The 21044-nt window shown below is 37.6% G+C and overlaps 6 protein-coding genes and 1 long non-coding RNA gene across 7 annotated transcripts; 4 read left to right on the forward strand and 3 right to left on the reverse strand.

Moving 5' to 3' along the window:
* Positions 1–272: 272 nt before the first annotated feature.
* Positions 273–974, reverse strand: LOC110225317. The gene is made up of 3 exons (XR_002329706.1): positions 765–974; positions 600–652; positions 273–494 (listed from the first exon to the last, which is right to left on the reverse strand). It is a non-coding gene; the product is annotated as an uncharacterized LOC110225317 (long non-coding RNA).
* A 135-nt stretch (positions 975–1109) lies between these two features.
* Positions 1110–2855, forward strand: LOC9326402 (UPF0725 protein At4g29550). The gene is made up of 6 exons (XM_002890294.2): positions 1110–1212; positions 1358–1438; positions 1511–1786; positions 1865–1909; positions 1975–2203; positions 2307–2855. The coding sequence occupies exons 2-6, from the start codon at positions 1394–1396 to the stop codon at positions 2723–2725; spliced, it is 1014 nt and encodes a 337-aa protein (XP_002890340.1). The 5' UTR covers positions 1110–1212; positions 1358–1393; the 3' UTR covers positions 2726–2855.
* On the reverse strand, positions 2812–6391 carry LOC9326403 (probable methyltransferase PMT28). The gene is made up of 8 exons (XM_002893005.2): positions 5028–6391; positions 4802–4951; positions 4443–4713; positions 4241–4333; positions 3909–4083; positions 3582–3824; positions 3293–3487; positions 2812–3206 (listed from the first exon to the last, which is right to left on the reverse strand). The coding sequence occupies exons 1-8, from the start codon at positions 5862–5864 to the stop codon at positions 3008–3010; spliced, it is 2163 nt and encodes a 720-aa protein (XP_002893051.1). The 5' UTR covers positions 5865–6391; the 3' UTR covers positions 2812–3007.
* A 1403-nt stretch (positions 6392–7794) lies between these two features.
* LOC9329114 (3-ketoacyl-CoA synthase 4) lies at positions 7795–9907 on the forward strand. The gene has a single exon (XM_021012063.1). The coding sequence runs from the start codon at positions 8191–8193 to the stop codon at positions 9736–9738; it is 1548 nt and encodes a 515-aa protein (XP_020867722.1). The 5' UTR covers positions 7795–8190; the 3' UTR covers positions 9739–9907.
* Positions 9908–10554: 647 nt separating this feature from the next.
* Positions 10555–14116, reverse strand: LOC9326404 (sugar transporter ERD6-like 4). The gene is made up of 17 exons (XM_021012064.1): positions 13544–14116; positions 13361–13423; positions 13171–13260; positions 12993–13052; positions 12839–12904; positions 12684–12749; positions 12513–12588; positions 12344–12408; positions 12168–12260; positions 11991–12071; positions 11826–11910; positions 11681–11727; positions 11553–11615; positions 11414–11473; positions 11267–11332; positions 11107–11166; positions 10555–11025 (listed from the first exon to the last, which is right to left on the reverse strand). The coding sequence occupies exons 1-17, from the start codon at positions 13736–13738 to the stop codon at positions 10798–10800; spliced, it is 1464 nt and encodes a 487-aa protein (XP_020867723.1). The 5' UTR covers positions 13739–14116; the 3' UTR covers positions 10555–10797.
* Positions 14117–15266: 1150 nt separating this feature from the next.
* On the forward strand, positions 15267–18535 carry LOC9329115 (kelch repeat-containing protein At1g19470). The gene is given in 4 exon segments (XM_021014147.1): positions 15267–17812; positions 17815–17856; positions 17859–18192; positions 18292–18535. Coding segments are annotated over 3 exon segments (1305 nt in total). The 5' UTR covers positions 15267–16858; the 3' UTR covers positions 18168–18192; positions 18292–18535.
* Positions 18536–18812: 277 nt separating this feature from the next.
* LOC110225231 (probable bifunctional transcriptional activator/DNA repair enzyme AlkA) lies at positions 18813–20878 on the forward strand. The gene is made up of 2 exons (XM_021014429.1): positions 18813–20105; positions 20576–20878. Exons 1-2 carry the CDS (start codon positions 18979–18981, stop codon positions 20592–20594), a joined length of 1146 nt encoding a protein of 381 aa, XP_020870088.1. The 5' UTR covers positions 18813–18978; the 3' UTR covers positions 20595–20878.
* Positions 20879–21044: the final 166 nt, after the last annotated feature.

Consider the following 21044-nt stretch of genomic DNA (forward strand, 5'->3'; position numbering starts at 1 on the left):
CTGGACCAGGAGCAACAAAAACACTTGTCCTTATATACTATAATTTAAGGAAGATAGTCGCGCAAAGCCATTGTGTATGCAGCTTGGAAGCAGAGAAACAACATCTTACACAACCAGCAATCTATTCCTCCGCTTACTATCTGATAAATGAAATTCCGAAATCTGACGGCACATTTGAATCTTTATTTAAGAAATTGGAGAATATAAGTGAAATCTTTGACCAGCTGTTATTATCAAGGAGACAAAGACATGAGCACATTATCAGACAAAAGTTTATAAAAATCAAAAATATGCCATAATATGTTAAAATAAGTCACGATAAAGCATCGCAAGTTTAAGTTACAAAAACAGAGGATATAAGATAAAAGTGAAAGAAAAGAGAGCGCGGATCACTTAGGGGGCTTTGCGCTAGATCATTGCACACTTAGTTCTTCTTCTTCTTGTGGAGGAATCGCATCTTTGAACTTGATCGGAGCTGCTTAGCGATGCTGAGTCTGTAATAAACATTTAACATAATGTCACCATCCATATATACACCTTATAGCTACTCATATACACATTAGAGAGGGAGAGAAAGAATAATCAAAATAAATGGTCACCTTGATGGCAAATGAGGCTTGGCGGGAGTACCGAAATCGGACGACAACCTTTCCTGTTATATAACTTGGTGTAATTTGGTGTCAAATCTTGCTCCAACAATCATGAGAGGAAAAACTAAGAAATTTCGTGATTTTAGCACGAAGCAAAACGAAACAACAACGTACCTTTCAACCAACGCATTGTTGGCCCAGTGATAAAGGAAGTGTTAGTAGCATTCCGCCACTCGGGTTGCGTTGGCCACCAGGAATTTAACATGGCCCCTAGATTAGTCGGATATTCCTTCGAATCGGTCTCTTGGAATCTAGATACAACTGGACAAGTTACGGTCAATCGGATCGAGCCCCAAGATTGATCGGTTTCTTCGGAGATACCTGGTGTACCTTAAAAAAAAAAAAAAAAAAAAAACAACGAACCTTTCCTCACTCTTGTATCCCGAGACAATGAAAAACATTGAATTAGACACTCCTCACGATTAGAAAAAGCCCAATAAGTAAAGAAGCCCAATAACTTAGTCGGTTTGCTGCGGCACACATTATGATGGGGTAGATAGAGGGAATAGGAAAACAATTGGTTTATCTTTTGTTCATTGTCCGGCGGCGATAGAGAGGAAAGGTACGTTACGTTTCGTTTCGCTTTGCATCGGATCTCATGTGAGATCTACTCTTTTCATAAATGTTCATATTGTGGTTTGATAGGTGAAATTTAGGGTTCTGAGTCTAATGAATCTAATCAATCCTCCCTCTCTCTCTCTTATCAGAATTTAGAATTTAGGGTTTGGTGAGATTTTCCAAGAATGTTCCTGGGAGAAGGCACTAATGATCGCGTCTACGGTCGTAAGGTAATCGAATTTTATTGTGGATGACCAGCGATTTTCATGTTTTGCATTAAATTTTTTTCTTCTTCTTCTTAGGGATTCATTATTTTTCCTGATCCACCGTACCCATATGAGCCGAAGCGTATAGGAGCTCTTTACTATGAAGGCGGCTATCCAGATGTCAACTTTGTACCACCGGTGGAGGAATATGAACCATCCTTGCCCTCTTCACAATCACCAACTGACAGCTGTCATGAACAACCCGATTCACCAACATATGAACCAATGGCTCCGGGAGAATTGCCGGAATGTGATGTCTACAAAGATATATGTTCTGATCCCCAGAAGGTAGACTGGGCGGTTCCACCTATGGTAATTTACTACTACTACTGACTCTAAATTGTTTATGCAAAATATATGTGTGTGTTTTGACTCTATTCTCTCAAACAGGAATTCTTGGCTGAAGTTGGACTTGGTTGCTACAATCTGCAAAAGGTAAATTGATCTCTCTTTTTCTTGCTTTGTTTTGTCTTTGCTTATTTTGAGATCTTGTCTTGTAGGGGACAAACTTTCAATTTTCGGATGATCCACATGACTTCCAGTATCTGTATCATACCGGCTTTGAGGATCTTACCGACTTTGAGGATCTTACCGATGCTAAAGCATCACATTCTATGATAATGCGCAATTCCACTTGCGAGTTTGAAACAAGGGCTGCCGTTCAAAAAGATGAAGAAGAAGACTGTTGCTTGAGTTTGATTACAACGCTCCACAGGCCGCAAACTCCAGGTAAATTGTTAATCAAACCAATTGGGCACAAGCAAACCTCTCTCCATCTATTTGTTTTGTTTGTGTGTCTAATGTTTTCTATCTCTACTTGTGTGTACCTCAGAGGTGGAAGGTGACACACTTGCCCCGGATGATTTCTTCAAAGGTCCTATGCCAGATTGTTTGCCTCACGATAGGTGGAGGCTCGGTAATATGCTCAATAAGCCGAAATTCTACTTGTTGAGGAAATCAGAGATGGAAGAACACAAGGAATTGTTTCTTCTGTACGCGGAAATCACATTGTTTACCCACTGGGAATCTATCAGGCTAATGGACTGGGCAAAGCCATTGGAGCTATTATATGTAATTGTGCAAACCTGGGAGCCGAAGCTGAAGTTGAAGGCCAAGGCGGAGAATGCAAACTTCTACATTACCTTCTCAACCTATCACGGTTTTCCCTTCCATGCTGTCATAAGGAGAACAACGACTGGAAAACCAAACCAGATGTCGCTTGAATTCAAGATGTTGATGTGTCCCAAATGAATTCAAGATGTTGATGTGTTAAGAAGTATCTTATCGTCCCATTATTTATATATCATGTAAAATCATTTTGGACATCAAATGCTCTGTTTTTACAAAAGCTGATATTTGGACACAATGATTTCCGTTTGTACATTTTGTTAAATCGTCAAGAGAACGCCGTGTTGTTTTCCGACAACAAACAAGACCTAGACAGGTTGTGTAAAAGATGAAGATGTATACAAATAATTCGACTGTAACCGCTGATAGATGATGTACAGACAGACAGTAACAAAAGTAAAAAAATCATGGACGCCACAATGTCTTTTGGGCACATAACATTCCTTCTTTGTCTTGAGCATAAGTCATTCGAATCTCCCAATGCAAGCTTCTTAATATCTCTTCCAATGGCTCTAATATCTCCACTTTGTCACGCACAACCACCCAACCTCCAGGCCTTGTCAATCTATCCATCTCCACCACGATCGAAGCCGGTTGCTTACACCTGCAACAACAACAAAAAATGGAGATTTCATGGCCAGGTTTCTCATTTGACAAGCAAATTTGGATTAGAGAACACTACCACTTGACCTGTTTTTGAGCCGCGAAAAGAGATGATCAGCATGAAGAAGGTCATAAGATCTTGGATATGTTCCAAATGATTCACACCAATCATGGTATATACCGAGCAGGCCTCTTTCGTATATGAAAGGAAGTGTGTCTGGTGAATGAACAGGCACTACATTCATTACCCACACATTTTGCTTCACCAGTGATGCCGCAAATCTATTGAAATTTTGTATGATTCAAAACCAGTAAGAATCACCAAATACGAAATATGTTCTATGAACAGTAAGAGAGAGTTCTCCTTTTTCCATACCCGCCATAGATTGCTGTCATGTCCATCACGTTCCGGATTTGTAACCAGTCGATGCCTAATCCAGTGAGGTAAGATTTGTTTACCATAGCATTCCAATGATTTGTATCTTCAATGGCTTTCTCTTTGCTGGTTAACCACTCAGGGTATGTTTCAAGTCTCTTTGGCCATTCTTCAGGCCACTCTGCTCCATGCTGTTCTATAGCCGACGGTATTTCATGTATACATGTTTTCATCGGCACATACCTATCCAAAGATTGAGCACAAGAAAAAGTTCATCATAATGGACATAAGAAGAAAGATAAAGTTTATCACCATTGCTTTACTTACCAGGCTGCATCTGGGTTTTCGTTGTCCTCGCAAAGAGGTGGGTTTATCTTCCTTCTCAGTTCATAAATATCATTTGATTCTGGCTTCTGATATATTCTCACTCCCATTTCACTTGCTTCTTCGGTTTTGTGTGCAAGAATATTCCAACAAATAGAAGCTATCAATGCAGTCATCGCTGCAAAACCCACACCAGAGACAAGTTGATAAATGCTAAAAGCACAAGTAAATGTTCAAATCATAGATCCACCATGATGATGAAAAGCTTAGATCCATCATTTTCCTAACAATTTGGATTTTTCAGTGGGCGTTAAAGGGCATATGTATTAATATACCTTCATCATCCTCAATCTTGTCATTATTACTTGACAAAATGAAGTATCCATTAGGCCTTAAAATCCTGTTCATCTCCAGAAGATGTTTACCACCTGAGATTGCAAAAGTATAAGTACTCATGACTCGAAAAGCATATTTACATTGTCATGACTCGAAAAGCATATTGACAATAATGACATTGTCAGAGAAATTAATACCTACCATGAGAATGCCAGTGGATTCTGCAAGCAGCACAATGAATGGTATCAAAGACTCCACTAGGAAAAGGAAGCCTTCTACTTGCTAAAGAGCTGACTAAAGTAGGAAACCCGCGCTCAAGAGTGACCTGTGCTAAGTCGACTAGATCGTCCTTTAAGCCTAGAGACACTGTCAAAACATCCTTATCCAGCAATGCAGCTACAAAACTTGAATCTGAGCATCCAATGTCCAATACTATACGAACATTCTTTCCCCATTCAATATCTGGTACCATCTATCAAACACCAATTTTGGTTTTATATCTAACACAGAACTTGTCTCCAATGAAAAGCCAAGTTCAGAGAGTAACAAATGATACTCACCTCTTGAATGAATTCAAGGTACTGTAGAACATTTCCATTGAACGCAGTCTGGTTCTGTGGAAAAGTTAGGTATTCACCGGTTTCATTCACCCAATTATGCTTCTTAATATATGCAGCCAACTTTGGATGTGCCACGTTCTTATACAATATCTGATGTTAACAAAACAGGCATTAGATCAAAAGTAACTTGAACCAAATAACTCAAAGAAGCTCAAAAATTTAAAACCTTAGATTTGCTCTCAGGCCAGGAAATAGGAGGATCATAGCCATCATGTGGTAGAGGAACAAGACACATAACTGGTTTCTTAGGACAACTCCTCTCTCTATGTCTATAACTCTGAAGCCTCCCTATTAACCCATCATTATCAATACATGGCATATAATTGTGCTTGCTCCTAGTGTTACACAATCTCCAGCTATACTCAGCTTTAGGATCAAAAACCGGACCTTTCCTCTTCCTCTTTTTACTTATTTCGGTTACAGTTACTTCCTCGTTCTTTTCTTCCACTTCTTCATCAACTGATACACTTGAATCATCCCCATTTCCATCAGATTCTCCTTCATTGCCATCTGACTCAGTTCCTTCTTCTCCATCTTCCTTATTAAACTGATCAGAATTGTCAGATTCCGCCTCTTCATGTTCTTGATCCTCCTTAACCACAACTTCTTCTACCACAGGCTTTGGTACATCCTTCTTCTTATGTGGATGAGACACAATATGCTCTTTCTTTTTCTTGGTTTCATGTTTATGAATAAACCCACCTCCAACTTTTTTCCCTTCTTTAGATTTTGAACCAGATTCAACTTCACCTCTCTCATGTAATTTGCTAGATTCAGATACCTCGTGAGCTGACTTAGTGCGAGATGACACTGGTTCAGCTATATCGTCGAAGCTTTCTCTCTGAACATTGAAAGAAGAAGCAGAGGAAGATAAGAAGGACCAGAAGAAGACGAAGCAGATACCCAAAACAACTATAAACGTCATCTTCACCCAAATCCCTCGTGGTTGTTTAATCCTACGCGCGAAATGAGCAATCCCCATTTCTCTTTTTCTCTCCATCATTTTCAAATCTCAAAGAAACCACTTTTACGCATCTAAAAAAACAGAGATCTCTAAAGAACCACTTTAACCAAACTTGGGATAAGCTCAGGAACCAAGGATTTGATAAAGCTAAGCAAACCCTGGAGCTAAATCAGGATCTACGCAAGTAAGGTTCTTGAGCACGATTTAGTAGGAATTTGCAGTACCCAGATTGGAAAAGCTGCTAAAAGAAGAAAATTTACAAATTCTCAGATTTCTCTCACCGGAGAATGTGAAGGGAAAGAACAAAACAAAGAAGAAATTTGCAGTACCCCAAATCGAATCGTAAAAATTTAAGCTTGAAAAAGAAGCGAAGGTAATCACACAACTAAAAATTACGGCTCTTTTTTTAAGCTAACACTAATATTATCCTTCAATGCTTTTTCTCACTTTTTTCCTTGTGAAGTTGAAAAAGAAAAGAAAAAATGGGAAATTTTAGGCTTTCACTTTTGGTAATAATATTAATAACTGAGAAGTGGTCTGAACTTAGTCCGGTTTCGGAAAAGTGCCAACAGGGAGGCCAGACAGCCGGAGGTGACGGAGAATTACATTTTTTTCTTGGGCTGGCTTTTAAACCGAACCGAATGGACCCAACCGATAACCGAACGGATAACCGAAAGCGCATGCCTATTTTTTTCTGTCCTAACAGATCAGCCAATAAGCCCAAACGGGTTTTAAGTAAATAAGTCCAATGGGCTCATTGCAGTGTATGTTGTTACAGTTTCAAGCAACCTTTTTGTAAATTGCATAAATTTAAATTGAAAAAGCATTATAGAAATCTCAACTTCCATCGAATCGCATCCGTCACCATTACTTCCCTCTGAAGGCTTTGGTAAGTCGATTAAGCGGCTGTTTAGTCTCCTCCACACGAAGTTAATTTCAGGTTTGGTCGAGACTTGTTTTGTTTGTGCTGCCTCTTAACCGGTTCGGCATATGTTTCGATTTCTCCGGCCCCTGGCAGTTTCGCCGGTCTTGTCAATTACCTTTTAAAAGATTTTTCTTGCCATCCCAAGGAAGCACAAGTTTCAAATTTCTGAAGTCTACTTACATCAAGCGAGGACAAGTAGAGTTGAAGTCACGGTTGGTTATTGTCGGTGTTCCAACATGTCTAATCGTTTTCCGCTCTCGGGTTTGGACTAGTTTTTGAGTTTTGAATAGTAGTGTTTGCATATCTCATTTAAGAGCTTTTGTTTGTATAAGAAGTTGTTTCCCGTGTAGTCGGGCTTTGTCTCTCGAGATTCCGAGCTTAGTTTAGTCGGAATCTGCGGGCTTTGTCTCTCGAAATTTCAAGCTTAGTTTAGTTGGAGTTTGCGAGCTTTGTCTCTCGAAATTCCAAGCTTAGTTTAGTCGGAATTTGCGAGCTTTGATTCCGGTGTGTCCGGCTTATGTATCCTTCTCTTGTTTTTAATAATACCAGACGACAAAAAAAAAATCTCAACTTCCAATGAGATTTGGATAGCAATTCCATAAAATTCAACATTTTTTTGTTTTTAGATCCTCACAAAAAAAGTCAACATTGCTGTTAACTATAGATATATTTCTTCAATTACAATAGTCTTTAGATCCTTTAAAATCTTTCAATTTTTAATTTTCTTTTCGAATTTATTCTTTTTCATCTTGGATTTTCCTATTATACTACTAGTCCTTTCTGTTCTAATTCTCATTTGTCAAATGGAGTAAGTGATTTCTTAACCAAACTTATAAAATTGGAACTTAACAATAAAAAGAAAGTTCATTTTGCTCACACACATATAAAAGAAAGTTCATTTTGGTCATTTTAGGACAAGTTCTAAACTTTTACAGTTACAGAATTTAGCTAATAATTCCAAGATGCTAAAATCTCTTTTTACTAATTTTTTTTAAAAAGGGAAATAAAAACAGGTCCTCATGATGCATCATCACGTTTCCCGGTTCTCTTGTCTAATATTTGCTGCTGAGTAATTTTCGTCAAGATTCGTTTCAAAAAACGTGGACCCCTACCGCCTCCTCCACTACTACTACCTCCACCACCACCACCTCTTTGGTTTCCGTTTTCTCTTAATTCCTCGAAACCCTCCAAAAACCATCTCAATTTCTTGGTTTTTTTCAAACCTGAGTCTCTGACAATTCTCTTCCTGGGTTTCTCAAATCCAGCTCAGTTTATTCCAATTCAATAATCAAAACTCTGGGTTTTGTTGGGTCTTCGTCAAAGTTGTCTCCTTTACCGTCCTTTTCACCAGCGCAACAATAAAAATAAACAACACCTGTAATTGTTAAAATCGCAACATTTTCCGTAAAAATCCAAACTTTTTTTTGTCAGTGCTTCACAATGGACGGTGCTGGAGAATCACGAGTCGGTGGTGGTGGTGGTGATGGTTCTGTTGGGGTACAGATCCGACAAACACGGATGCTACCGGATTTTCTCCAGAGCGTGAATCTCAAGTATGTGAAATTAGGTTACCATTACTTAATCTCAAATCTCTTGACTCTCTGTTTATTCCCTCTCGCCGTTGTTATCTCCGTCGAAGCTTCTCAGATGAACCCAGACGATCTCAAACAGCTCTGGATCCATCTCCAATACAATCTGGTTAGTATCATCATCTGCTCCGCGATTCTCGTCTTCGGATTAACGGTTTATGTTATGACCCGACCCAGACCAGTTTACTTGGTTGATTTCTCCTGTTATCTCCCACCTGATCATCTCAAAGCTCCTTACGCTCGGTTTATCGAACATTCTAGACTCACCGGAGATTTCGATGACTCTGCTCTCGAGTTTCAACGCAAGATCCTCGAGCGTTCTGGTTTAGGGGAAGACACTTATGTCCCTGAAGCTATGCATTTTGTTCCACCTAGAATTTCAATGGCTGCTGCTAGAGAAGAAGCTGAACAAGTCATGTTTGGTGCTTTAGATAATCTTTTCGCTAACACTAGTGTGAATCCAAAGGATATTGGAATCCTTGTTGTGAATTGTAGTCTATTTAATCCAACTCCTTCGTTATCTGCAATGATTGTGAACAAGTATAAGCTTAGAGGTAACATTAGAAGCTACAATCTAGGCGGTATGGGTTGCAGCGCGGGAGTTATCGCTGTGGATCTTGCTAAAGACATGTTGTTGGTACACAGGAATACTTATGCGGTTGTTGTTTCTACTGAGAACATTACTCAGAACTGGTATTTCGGTAACAAGAAGTCGATGTTGATACCGAACTGCTTGTTTCGAGTTGGTGGCTCTGCGGTTTTGCTATCGAACAAGTCGAGGGATAAGAGACGGTCTAAGTACAGACTTGTACATGTTGTTAGGACTCACCGTGGAGCAGATGATAAAGCTTTCCGTTGCGTTTATCAAGAACAGGATGATACAGGGAGAACGGGGGTTTCTTTGTCGAAAGATCTAATGGCTATTGCAGGGGAAACTCTCAAAACCAATATCACTACATTGGGTCCTCTTGTTCTACCGATAAGCGAGCAGATTCTCTTCTTTATGACTCTAGTTGTGAAGAAGCTTTTTAACGGTAAAGTTAAACCTTATATCCCGGATTTCAAACTTGCTTTCGAGCATTTCTGTGTCCATGCTGGTGGAAGAGCTGTGATCGATGAGTTAGAGAAGAATCTGCAGCTTTCACCAGTTCATGTCGAGGCTTCGAGGATGACTCTTCATCGATTTGGGAACACATCTTCGAGCTCCATTTGGTATGAATTGGCTTACATTGAAGCCAAAGGAAGGATGCGAAGAGGTAATCGTGTTTGGCAAATCGCGTTTGGGAGTGGATTTAAATGTAATAGCGCGATATGGGAAGCATTAAGACATGTGAAACCTTCGAACAACAGTCCTTGGGAAGATTGTATTGACAAGTATCCGGTAACTTTAAGGTATTAGCTTCGTTTGAGGAACTGTTATTGTGTAACTTGGAGACTAATCCATGGTTGTTTTTTTCTTAGAGAAGAAACCCTTAGATTTGATCTCTGACAATGTCAATGTGTTTGTTGTTTATGTGTTTTGGAGACTTTGTGATATTTGAGTTACAGTTCTTGAGCTCATGTTTTCAGATCTTAGATGTGTAATGACGAAATCACAGAAAAAAAATGCAAAATAAAATTAGGGACATTATTAAACATAAGGTTATCTGTTTACTAGTATTATTGAAGTTGCTAAATAATTGGTGAAAACATGTTTGCTCCGATTAATGACACAGACCAAAACTTACTGATTGGTCACGATTGTGGTAAAAGATTATCATTCACACTGACACTCGTGTTGAATGGTGTGAATATGTGAATCCGTTACTTTGAGAATATAAACAAGGAACGGTAACTACAAAACCATTTTCATGTTCTTGTAACGTATTATTTCGTTACTATCTGTATAAATTGTCTTGATATTTTCCTAGTTTATTACTTTTGGAAGACAGTGACCTTAGTATTGTTTACTTGGTTTTAAATTTTTAATGAGTGGTCAAATTTGGACAGTGGAACATGCCAAGAATTTTGTTTAAAGAATGATTTAAAAGTATTATATTGTTGTTTCTTTTTCAAATCGACCGCCGTTTGCATTGGAAATAGTCCTTTCATGTTCGCCAAACAGCAAAACTCCCAAAGCAGTATCTATCACATCACATGGTAGCTTTCCCATTTGGATCCAAAACACTAAAAATTGCATTTCTGATTTTCTATACTTAATTTAAGATATTGTTGGATAAACACATATAGTGCTATTACTATTAATCTTGAAAATCCGGAAAATTACACAAAAAATAGAGGGTCGAATTTAAAGGTAAAATGATATGCTTGTACAAGATAAACAAATTATAATCAATGTCAAAAAGAAAGACATTGAACAAAGCAAGAAATACAGACACAGACAAGGGACCAAAAGAATGATCTGTAATGGAGAAAGCAAAAGTGAATAATTTGAGTATTTGTCTTCTTCTTCTTCTGATCATCTGAACAAAGCTTGAATCTCTTCAAGCGTTTTGCCTTTAGTCTCAGGAACCCAAAGACTCACAAAGACCACAGTGAATCCACAAACCAAAGCGTATAGAGTGAAAGTTCCTCCACTGCTCCAAGCTAAGAGCATATTTGCAGTCATTGTCACTAACCATGACACAAACCAGTTTAGCAAAGTTGCTATACTTCCGGCTAAACCCTTTATATTCACTGGCAGAATCTGTTTTACCAAACATTAATCAGTATTAAAAATTTTAGTTCTGATTTTAACACTAAGTAACATTTTTTTAATATATAGTACCTCAGACATAATCAGCCATGGAATTGGTCCCATTCCTAGAGAACAAGAAATAACCATAGCCTGTAATAAAGAACTCAGCCAGATTTAGTACACATACGGGGAAATGTGTAAACAAGAAAGCATTTTTCGTTGTGTTAATGTATAAAACAAAACGACTTACCACAACTCCAACTACGGAAACCATGCTTAGAATGTTGTACATGTTGGAATCAGGTGATACGAATTCCTAACAAAAGATTAAGAAATCTCATAATTAAAGTGATAATCTACATTGTAGAAGTATACATGTCAGAAGTTAAAATGTTACCTTAAGATAAAATGCAACTGCTACAATCACGAGGCTTATTGTCATTCCGATGGAAGAGATCTGCATTTCAGAAGAAAAGGCTAATATTATGTTATGCATACATAAATTCTTCACACTTTGAATCTCAAATGTTCCTCACCATGAGCAGAAGTCGACGACCTGATTTATCCACCAACCATGTCGCTACTGCAGTCGCCACTACCTGGTTTAGAATGAGCAACGGTTAGAAAAACTGAATCTAATATCTCCTAGATTATAATTTTATACCTGAACAACGCCAACTCCAAATGTCGCCACATTACTTGATGTCACCCCTAAGTGAATGATAATTGCACATAAAGAAGCATAGTTAGAAATCTGTTTATTCTATCTTGAGACCATTCCACGAATTAAAACAAACATATGACTCTACCTGCAGATTCAAAAATTGTACTCGAATAGAACAAGACACCATTAATTCCTCCAAGTTGTTGAAGTACAAGCAGCCCTATACCAACCTGTAACACAGATTACAGGAAACGTGTGAGTTTCTCTCATTTGTTGACGAAATTAGTTCCAGAGCTATGAGCAGTTGTACCATCAGTGGGAAATAGTATCTCCTGCGCTTGAGGTCTACAAATCGAATTGCAGAACGTTTGCTAGATGATGCCACAGATCTCTGCACAGTGCATAAAATGAAAAATTTTAAATAAGACAAAAAAATTTAAGAAACCGACATCATCAAATCAAAGCATTTTTTCAGTTAAACCAATACCTTGATTTCATTAACCTCAACGGTGATATCAGTATCAAATCCACGAAGAACTTGCAATGAAGTTTCGAAATCATCTGTAAACCCCATCTTTGCCTACAATTACGACACCAAAACAATTGAGGATAACCAATACTGCAACAAACTCAACAATAAGTAATACGGTTGTAGAGGCATACCAACCACCGGGGAGATTCAGGAATGAAAAACAGACCGGGTATCAACAATGTACATGGCAATACTCCTAAACATAAAGAAGACAAATAAAGTGATTAGACTGTATCGACCAAAATAAAATAAAAACCGGTAAAGTTTCTCCCAAGCAAGTCAAAATGTTATGCGAGTTACCCAAAACTGCAAGAATTCTCCATGGAACAAAGAGACCGAGTAAATACGCCAGCATTATCCCAATTGTTACAGAAAGCTATAAACACAAAACATTTATTGTTTAGTGTTAATATGTTAATCAGCTCATAAAACGAAACATAGAAATAGTGAAGCTAATTAAACATGACAAACCTGGTTAACTGAACCTAAGGCTCCTCTCATGTGCTGTGGAGCAATCTCCGCTATATACACGGGCACCTAAAATCGCAATTCAAAGTAGTGTAACTATATTGATCACTCCAAATAAACATTGCTGAAATTAAAGAACTAGTGGAATCTAAAATTACCGTATAAGAGATTATCCCAACGCCAAAACCTTCTAACAATCTTCCCATGTAAAGAAAAGAAGTATCCTAAACAAAAACCAAGAACAACAACAACTTAGTAGTTATAGAGATAAGCCAACAATATCAGAAAATTTGAGAACACCAATATACTCACTTTTGCAAATGATATCGAAAGCCATCCAATAATATTGGGAATTGCAGCAATCATCAAAGACTGTCAAAAGGAAGAAAAAAAAACACAGTGATTAAGATACAACAAGAAACAAGATGTTACATGACAAGATTGTCACAAATGAGAACAGTTTAAGAATCAAGAAACAAAACTATTATACCCCTTTCCGTCCAATGTATTCAGCAATCTGACCACTTGCAATTGCTCCAACCATAGCACCCACATTGGATAGAGAGCCAAACACAGAGTACTAAACATCAAACATGAAACCTAAAAGTCAGAAACTTATTGAACAAATAGTCTTTAAAAAAAAACAGAAGAGTTCATAAATGAAGATGGGACCTTTATACCTCTGATACAGTTAAACCAAGATCCTTAGTAATGGCAGCTTGAGTTGGTGAGGAATAACCACACTGAAAACAAAAAGATAAATCAAAAATCAGAACTTTCTCAATAGTCAATTGAGCAAAAGCAGAAAAAATCCACATTGATCAATTTAAGAAAGTTGAGATTTTTTGTTATGTTCTTCTTACAGTGAATCCGAATTGAATAGGACCAAGAGCAACAATCAAAACACAAGCTAAGACAGAAATTGAGCTGTCTCGAATAACTTGAGACGATTCCAACATACTAGATTGTCTCGAACCCATCCGATACCAACTTCCGGTGTGTAAGAACGGTCGCCGAAGATCATTTCTTCCCTCTTCCGTATCATCCCTAAAACTCATCTTTTTATCGCTAAATCTACAAAACAATCGTAATCTACAGAAAAAGACGAATCCTTTCTGAGGCAAAAGAAAAGGGTCTGAGATAAAAATGTTGATCCTAAACTAGAAAATGCAGAAGAAAAAAAACGAAATTTGAGGTTTGTTCAAAAAGATGTCGACTTCTTTTTGTTTGATTGTTTAAAAATTCTTCATGGTTTATAAAAATTGAGCCTTTGCGTGGAGAGACGCAGACTGTTTCATAGTTTTCCACCTCAGACGCGTCGCCTAACATCGATTTATAGAATTCGTAAAACTCTCTTTTTTTTTTTTTTTTCTTTCTTTGTCGTCACAAAAAAAAATCTTAATTTAAAAACATTTTAATTAAATAATAAGTATATCAATTTATTGCAAATTGATTTTAGATTAAATTTACTATAGTTTTTGTCTGAGTCGTTTTCGAGTTATATATTTTCTTCTACATACTCATTAGTATAATGAGCTGACAAAGTAACTAATTACGCAAAAAACTATAAAAATGTGGTACAGAGCTTGATTAAGGATTAAAAAATACATGTGGACATGTGGTATAGAATTAATCTCTATAAACGTTGTTTTTTCACTATAAATTTCATTTGTAATCTTTGTTTTAATGGGTAACTTTATCAAAAACTCGTTCCTCATATTTTACGATGGTCTACAAAATATGAAACTATTTATCAATTTCACAGGCTGAGCCGCTGAGGTCACCTAAACTAGCTAGCTAGTATGAGTCGCAAATGTCACTAATTGTGTTTTCAATAAAATGTTTTTTCTTTTTGTTTAGGTAAACTGTCTGCTTCAAAGATATTTTTTAGATATGAATAAAAATTAAAACTTCCCATATTAGAATACGAGGCCACTAGACATTCCTTTTGACAACAAAAAGTGACAATGTCATTTCATATTTTAAACCTTAAAATAATTAACTAGACCATGCATTATAGTGTTTCGTGTTGATGATATTGTACCACTATTCAAATTCAAATTCACATATTTATATGTTGTACTAACAAAATCAGAACAACAATATTGTGGAAGGAACTTTAGCTAAAACTTTAATATAGCAAAAATGATAAGACAATTAAATTGATAATTATTTGTAAATATATATATATATATATATATATATTGTCTGTTTTTTTTTTCATATCAAAGTAACACTAAAAATAAAAATATAATGCTCGAATTTTCCTCTACTTTTTAACATTGTCTCTACCTCGTTGATATTGATGTCGATAGGTCATAAATATGCAAGTGACATTATTTTATTAGATAAGCTCGAATAATGATAGTTTTTTGTTTTCTAGTATATGAAAATTACATGGATGTCATTAATTTCGATTACTTCAAATTAGTTAAATATATATTTATTTAGACACAATATTTATATATTTTCATTGTTTAAAATCTTTGAGAATACGACATGCATGCAATTATGTTTAAAGCACATAAAATTAGATGACATTTTATGTTGTATTGGTAAATAAAATGAAATAATAGTTTCTACCGTTTACCAAGCGTCACTCTATCTAAAAAAAAAAAAACCCCCCAGTCTTATGTATTCTATATATACTGCCATATTATATATCATATTCTCAACCAATATATTGTTTACTCCACAAAAGTCATTCTTTTTTGTGATGAAATGTTACATTCATTGAAGATTTTTTTTTTTTTTTTTTTTTTAAAGAGTGCTATTTACAGATGAATGAATTGAAAAACATTGAAGTCATTCTTTTAAATAAGATATGTAACTTATTAGTTGTTAATAACGTCGGCATAATTGAGATCCCAAAATCTCACAAGTTACATACACGAGGTTTTTGTATTTTTAAAAACTTCTAAATCGAGATAGATCTATGGTCGATGAGGCGACGACAAAAAAAGCCAGTAGATATCACACCAAACACGTCTTATTGGGGTTATGATTCATAGGCTCTGATTCATCGTTCAAATCAAGATATAATAATATTCTGTTGACCCAACAATGCAGATTCGTATATTTTCACTGTTCTTTTGTCTCGTTCTCATCTCTCACGTGTAAGTGTTTATGTTCTTACATCTCTGTGTAGCCGTTTCCGGATCCCGACACAAGCATTCTCTTCCATTGTCCCCACTTTGCTTAGTTGGTCTAATAGTTTTATTTTAAAATCAGTTTCTATATTTGATTGGTCTATTTATGGGTTTAGTATCAGTAAGCAACACGATTTTCACCTATAACGTACGAGTACATGCAACACGATTGTACATGTCACATTTATCTTCATTATCTTGAATTTAAAATGTAGTGTGTAGTTGGAAAAAAGAAATTATTTGTTGGTCGTTCAATTTTTAAGTGAGATAATTGGTGGACTTTATAGGCCTAATTTAAGTTACCAAAATTGGGCTTTAACAAGGATCCATACACTTTAGGTTGAAACATGAATTTTTGATTCCTAACACCGGAAAAACAAAAACAATACAAAATCCTCCTCTTTGAAACAACTTAGTCGACGATTATTATCTGATTCACTTTTTCAAATGGATACGATTAGCATGGATCAGAATCAAAATATGCAGTAATGCAGATCGAAACATCTTTGAACAAATTCAAGGGAAGCTTTCGAGAGTAATTATAGCTTTGCGTTCATCCCACGAATGGCTAAGCCGCCCTTAAAAGTTATGTAGACAATTCCACTTTTGGACTTGAGTGGCTCTTCATCTTCACTACTAGTTTCTGTCGCCGCTTTCACAATCGTCAACTTTTGATGGTTAGGCCCTTTCTTTAGCCTCAAGGCTTACTTGCATCTATCAAGAACTTGCTGCAGGTGAGAAATCTTTATTACATCTACCGTTTAACAGTTTGTTGATCTGAGAGCAAATATCTGAACCCTCAAGAAAAGATATAAAACGACGGACCAGACTCTTTTTTTCGTTTCCCGAGAGTCAGTTTCACTTGGAGAAGAAGAAGAGTAATTCGAAAAAAAAAAAAAAACTTGCCTGACAAAGACCCAATTGAATTTGTGGTGAAATTTATATAGTTGTTGCTGATTTTTTGGTAAAATGTGAAAATACAATCATACTATTAGAACGAGTTTTAAAGAAAAAAAAACAAATGAAATTATGGCTATAAATACACATTACACGAGAGCTTTTTTCAAAAATCAAATCAAGCTCTGTTTCCATTATTTCTCGCTGCTGACTTCACACACGACGATGGTTAATATCTCTGAAATTCTCGACGACTCTAACGACGGCGGCAATCCAAACAAGAAACCAGAAGAACAAGTTTTAAGAAGAAGTAGCCGAATCTCGACAAGAAACGAGAATCAAAACAAGAAGCCCAAGGAAGAAGAAAAAGAAGATATTCGCTCGATATCTTTCCCAATTCCAGACGATCTCACGGAAGCTTGCATCGCACTCATCCGGAGATGTGACTACCCTAGTCTGTCTTCCGTCTCAAGTTACTTTTTCACTCTCATCGCTTCGTCAAGACTCTACGAAACGCGTTCGCGCCTCGGTCTTTCTGAAACCTTTCTTTACGCCGCCATTAAATTCCCTGATGACATTCCCCCAAAATGGTACATTCTCCATCGAAACAAGGTTTCTTCTTTACGTTTGACGGAACTCAGCTCACTTCCACCTGTGCCTTATGGATGTTCTGTCGTCACAATTGGTCAATAGATGTATGTAATCGGTGGAGTCATCGACAGAAGACGCTTACAGTCTATGAATCTCATCGATTGCAGAACTCATAAGTGTCGCTCCCTCCCGAAGATGAAAAGGGGTCGTTACAATGCAGCCGCCGGAGTTATTGACGGAAAGATTTTTGTAATCGGAGGCTGAATGGTGTTTGATCTAAAGAAACAGAGTTGGGAATCTTTGCCTGGTCCGTACCCTAAAACTAGTTCGGGTTGCGAGTGGAAAACATATGTGGTGATGGAAGAGAAGTTATACATTTTGGATTCTAAATTTTGTTTGGTTTACGAACCAAAAAGAAACATTGAATGGGACGCATCCGTCGGAGCAACTCCTTTAATGGATTTGTGGAAATATACATGTTGTGTGGTAGATGATATATGTTGTATACGATTGATCGTCAGCGTACTCTTGGACATCCAATAGTATAGTCGTGTATGATCCAAAGGACAAGACTTGGAGACCTGTGAAAGGTGAATCTTTGGGAAGATTGCCTAGTTATCTCTTTGATAAGTCTGAAATGGCGAATTTTGGTGGAAAGTTGGTGATTTTGGGTAGTAACGAGAGCTATGTTACTGGTGATTGCATTGGGGAAAAAGGTATTTGGTGCGTAATGATCGCGTTGGAAAAACGTGAAGGAGAAGAGATTTGGGGGATGGTCGAATCACTCGACTGTGTGCTTGGAGACATAAACTTTCTGATGGTTAGGCTATGTCGAACAGTGACCATTTGATGATACATGGGATGGTTTCTTGCAGGTATGTTTATGTGATTGAGTATGAACTTTTTTGATGTTCATGACTTTTATTTAGCCTCAATTCAAGGCTTACTAGTCCTTTTCCATGATCTTGTTGCAGGTGAAGGATCTTTATTACTCAAGAGTAACTCTGTCCTTCTTTACCTCTGTGCACATTGATAATATTCGTACATAATTATTATAGCCTTGAGTAGATTTCTTAAGCTGTAACAAGATTACAAGAGTGGGCTAGCTGCATTTTTACAAAATATTCTTACCAAAACTTGTTGAAATGCATCTTTAGTTATAGGCTTATAGCTATGTTTTGAGTTTTTCTGCAGTTTCACTAACATGCTCTCAAGTTTTTTGCTGTAAGTAATAATCAAACACAATCAGATTTTAAAAAAACCCATTCTGCTTCTACTATATGAGCAATATGAAATCTTTTAGAATCTAGATGAAGCAAAACCAACTGAGTTTTAGTTAACTTGAAGCTATATAGAAGATTCAAAGAGAACAGAGTAAGAAATACCAAGTAGCCGAGTTTGGGCTTTAAAAAGGGTCCAGACTCGCAGGCCTAAAAGCCCATATAATGGTCATCGGAGCGTGAGGGCCACTCTCGTAGAGGGCGCGTTAGAGAAGATATAAAGCGACGGAGCAGACTCTTTTCCTTTCTCCCTCCTCTCCTGAGAAGAAGAAGTAAAGAAGTAAGATCAATTCTCAGCCGTAGTTAGTTATTCTCCGATTAGGTTTCCGATTCTCTGTTTCTCCTAGAGTGAATTTCAAAACCCTAATTTTGATCTTTCATATGGGAGAACAATCCCCTTCTCAACCATCGACTCAATCCCAAAGTCGACCACAATCACCCAAACCCGATACGCATAACCTAATTCCGCCGGAATCCACCGATGCATGCATCGATTCAGCCGGAGTTTCGGGCTCAATCGTCTCATCGACCACAATCGACGCTGGACGGATCACTGAACTAGGCAATGTATCGTCTCCGCCGTCCAAAATCCCTCTCCGCCCTCGGAAAATCCGGAAACTTACACTCGACGGAGACGTCTCCGGTGAAGACTATAAGGCGGAGGATATCTCCTCTCAAGTAACCTCACCGCTCGCGACTGGAAAATCTCCCGGTAAAGGTAAATTATCGCAGTCACGAGTTATAACTGTGCCGAGGATCCAAGCTCGGCCTCTGACATGTGAAGGCGAGCTTGAAACAGCGATTCACTATCTCCGTAATGCGGATCCTTTGCTCGCCGCGTTAATCGACGTTCATCCACCGCCGACGTTTGAGTCGTTCAAGACTCCGTTTTTAGCGCTGATACGAAGCATTCTCTACCAACAGCTTGCTACTAAAGCTGGGAATTCAATCTATACACGATTTGTTGCTCTCTGTGGCGGCGAAAATGTGGTTGTCCCTGAGACTGTCTTAGCATTAAATCCTCAGCAGCTTCGTCAAATCGGCGTCTCAGGACGTAAGGCGAGTTATCTTCATGATCTAGCTAGAAAGTATCAAAACGGAATCTTGTCGGATTCGGCGATTTTGAACATGGATGAGAAGTCTTTGTTCACTATGTTAACAATGGTTAATGGAATTGGGTCATGGTCTGTTCATATGTTCATGATAAATTCTCTTCATAGACCAGATGTTTTGCCGGTTAACGATCTCGGTGTTAGGAAAGGAGTGCAGATGCTGTATGGCTTAGATGACCTGCCTCGGCCATCGCAGATGGAGCAGCATTGTGCCAAGTGGAGACCATACAGATCAGTGGGTTCGTGGTACATGTGGCGGCTCATTGAAGGTAAGGGCACACCAACGAGTGCTGTTACACCTGGAGCTGCTATGTCATTGCCTCCATTGGAAGATATTCAACAAGAACATCAGCAGCAACAGCTTATGGACCCTCTTAATAGTGTGTTCAGTATCGGGTAAGTAAAGCTTGTTTCTTTCTGAAACTTTATAAAGTTGTTCTCAGTACTTGGAGTGTGCTCAATTTAGGGAGATAGAATATTTGACAACTGTTACTTGCCGCAGATACAAACTAATATGTCTGGTTTGGATCAGTAAGACTAATATCTGTGCTTTGGCCAACTATTTGTGGAATGCGCTTATGGTTGATAAATTATTCTAGGCCTCCAAGATTAGGTGTAATGTCTAGTTGTTTACACTCATGTATAGAAGAGTCTTATAATGAGCTTACATTTCGTGTTTGACAAAAAGTAGTTGCTTTGCCTGCAAGCATCTAGTGAGTAGTGAGTGAGGCTATTTTTCATTGCCTCGATTGATTGACACTAATTCTTCTGTCCTAGGAGAGTTTTTCCAGCTACTTTCTTGCTTTCTCTCCATGATTGTTTTTACGCTAATTCTTCTGATTGTCGTTCTATGACTCTTTTATCAGGGCTTGGGGACAATCGTAGCTGTTCTTCCGCGTTGTTCCTGGATGGCTTAGGTGAGTTATTTTGGTCTAGTAAAACAAAAGTGTGGGAGAAAGAATAAAAAGGAAGTGTTTTTAGACAGGGTTCCTTGAGACACAAGCTGAAGTAACAGTGAATATGATCTTCTTAGTTGAGTGAAAGAGTCTGTAATGTTAAGAGTGAGTAGCTAGCTAATGGCAAAGTGTCTTTTAATTTTTGTCGGAGGCCTAACTCTTGATGGAGAACTTCTCTTTATCTCTGAAACACATCCACATTTCTGTATCGCATCCTTGCTCGGTCTAACTAACTTGACTAACAATGAAAATACGAGTAGAAGAAGTCACAGACTCGCAAGAAACCCTTATTGTTTTGTTTGCCGTAAAAAGGACTGCAGCGAGTCACTGCCATTAAATTTACTCTGTTTCATTTGAAGCCATTAAAATTACTCTGTTT

Source organism: Arabidopsis lyrata (assembly GCF_000004255.2).
Source record: "Arabidopsis lyrata subsp. lyrata unplaced genomic scaffold ARALYscaffold_1, whole genome shotgun sequence".
Classification (NCBI taxonomy): domain Eukaryota; kingdom Viridiplantae; phylum Streptophyta; class Magnoliopsida; order Brassicales; family Brassicaceae; genus Arabidopsis; species Arabidopsis lyrata.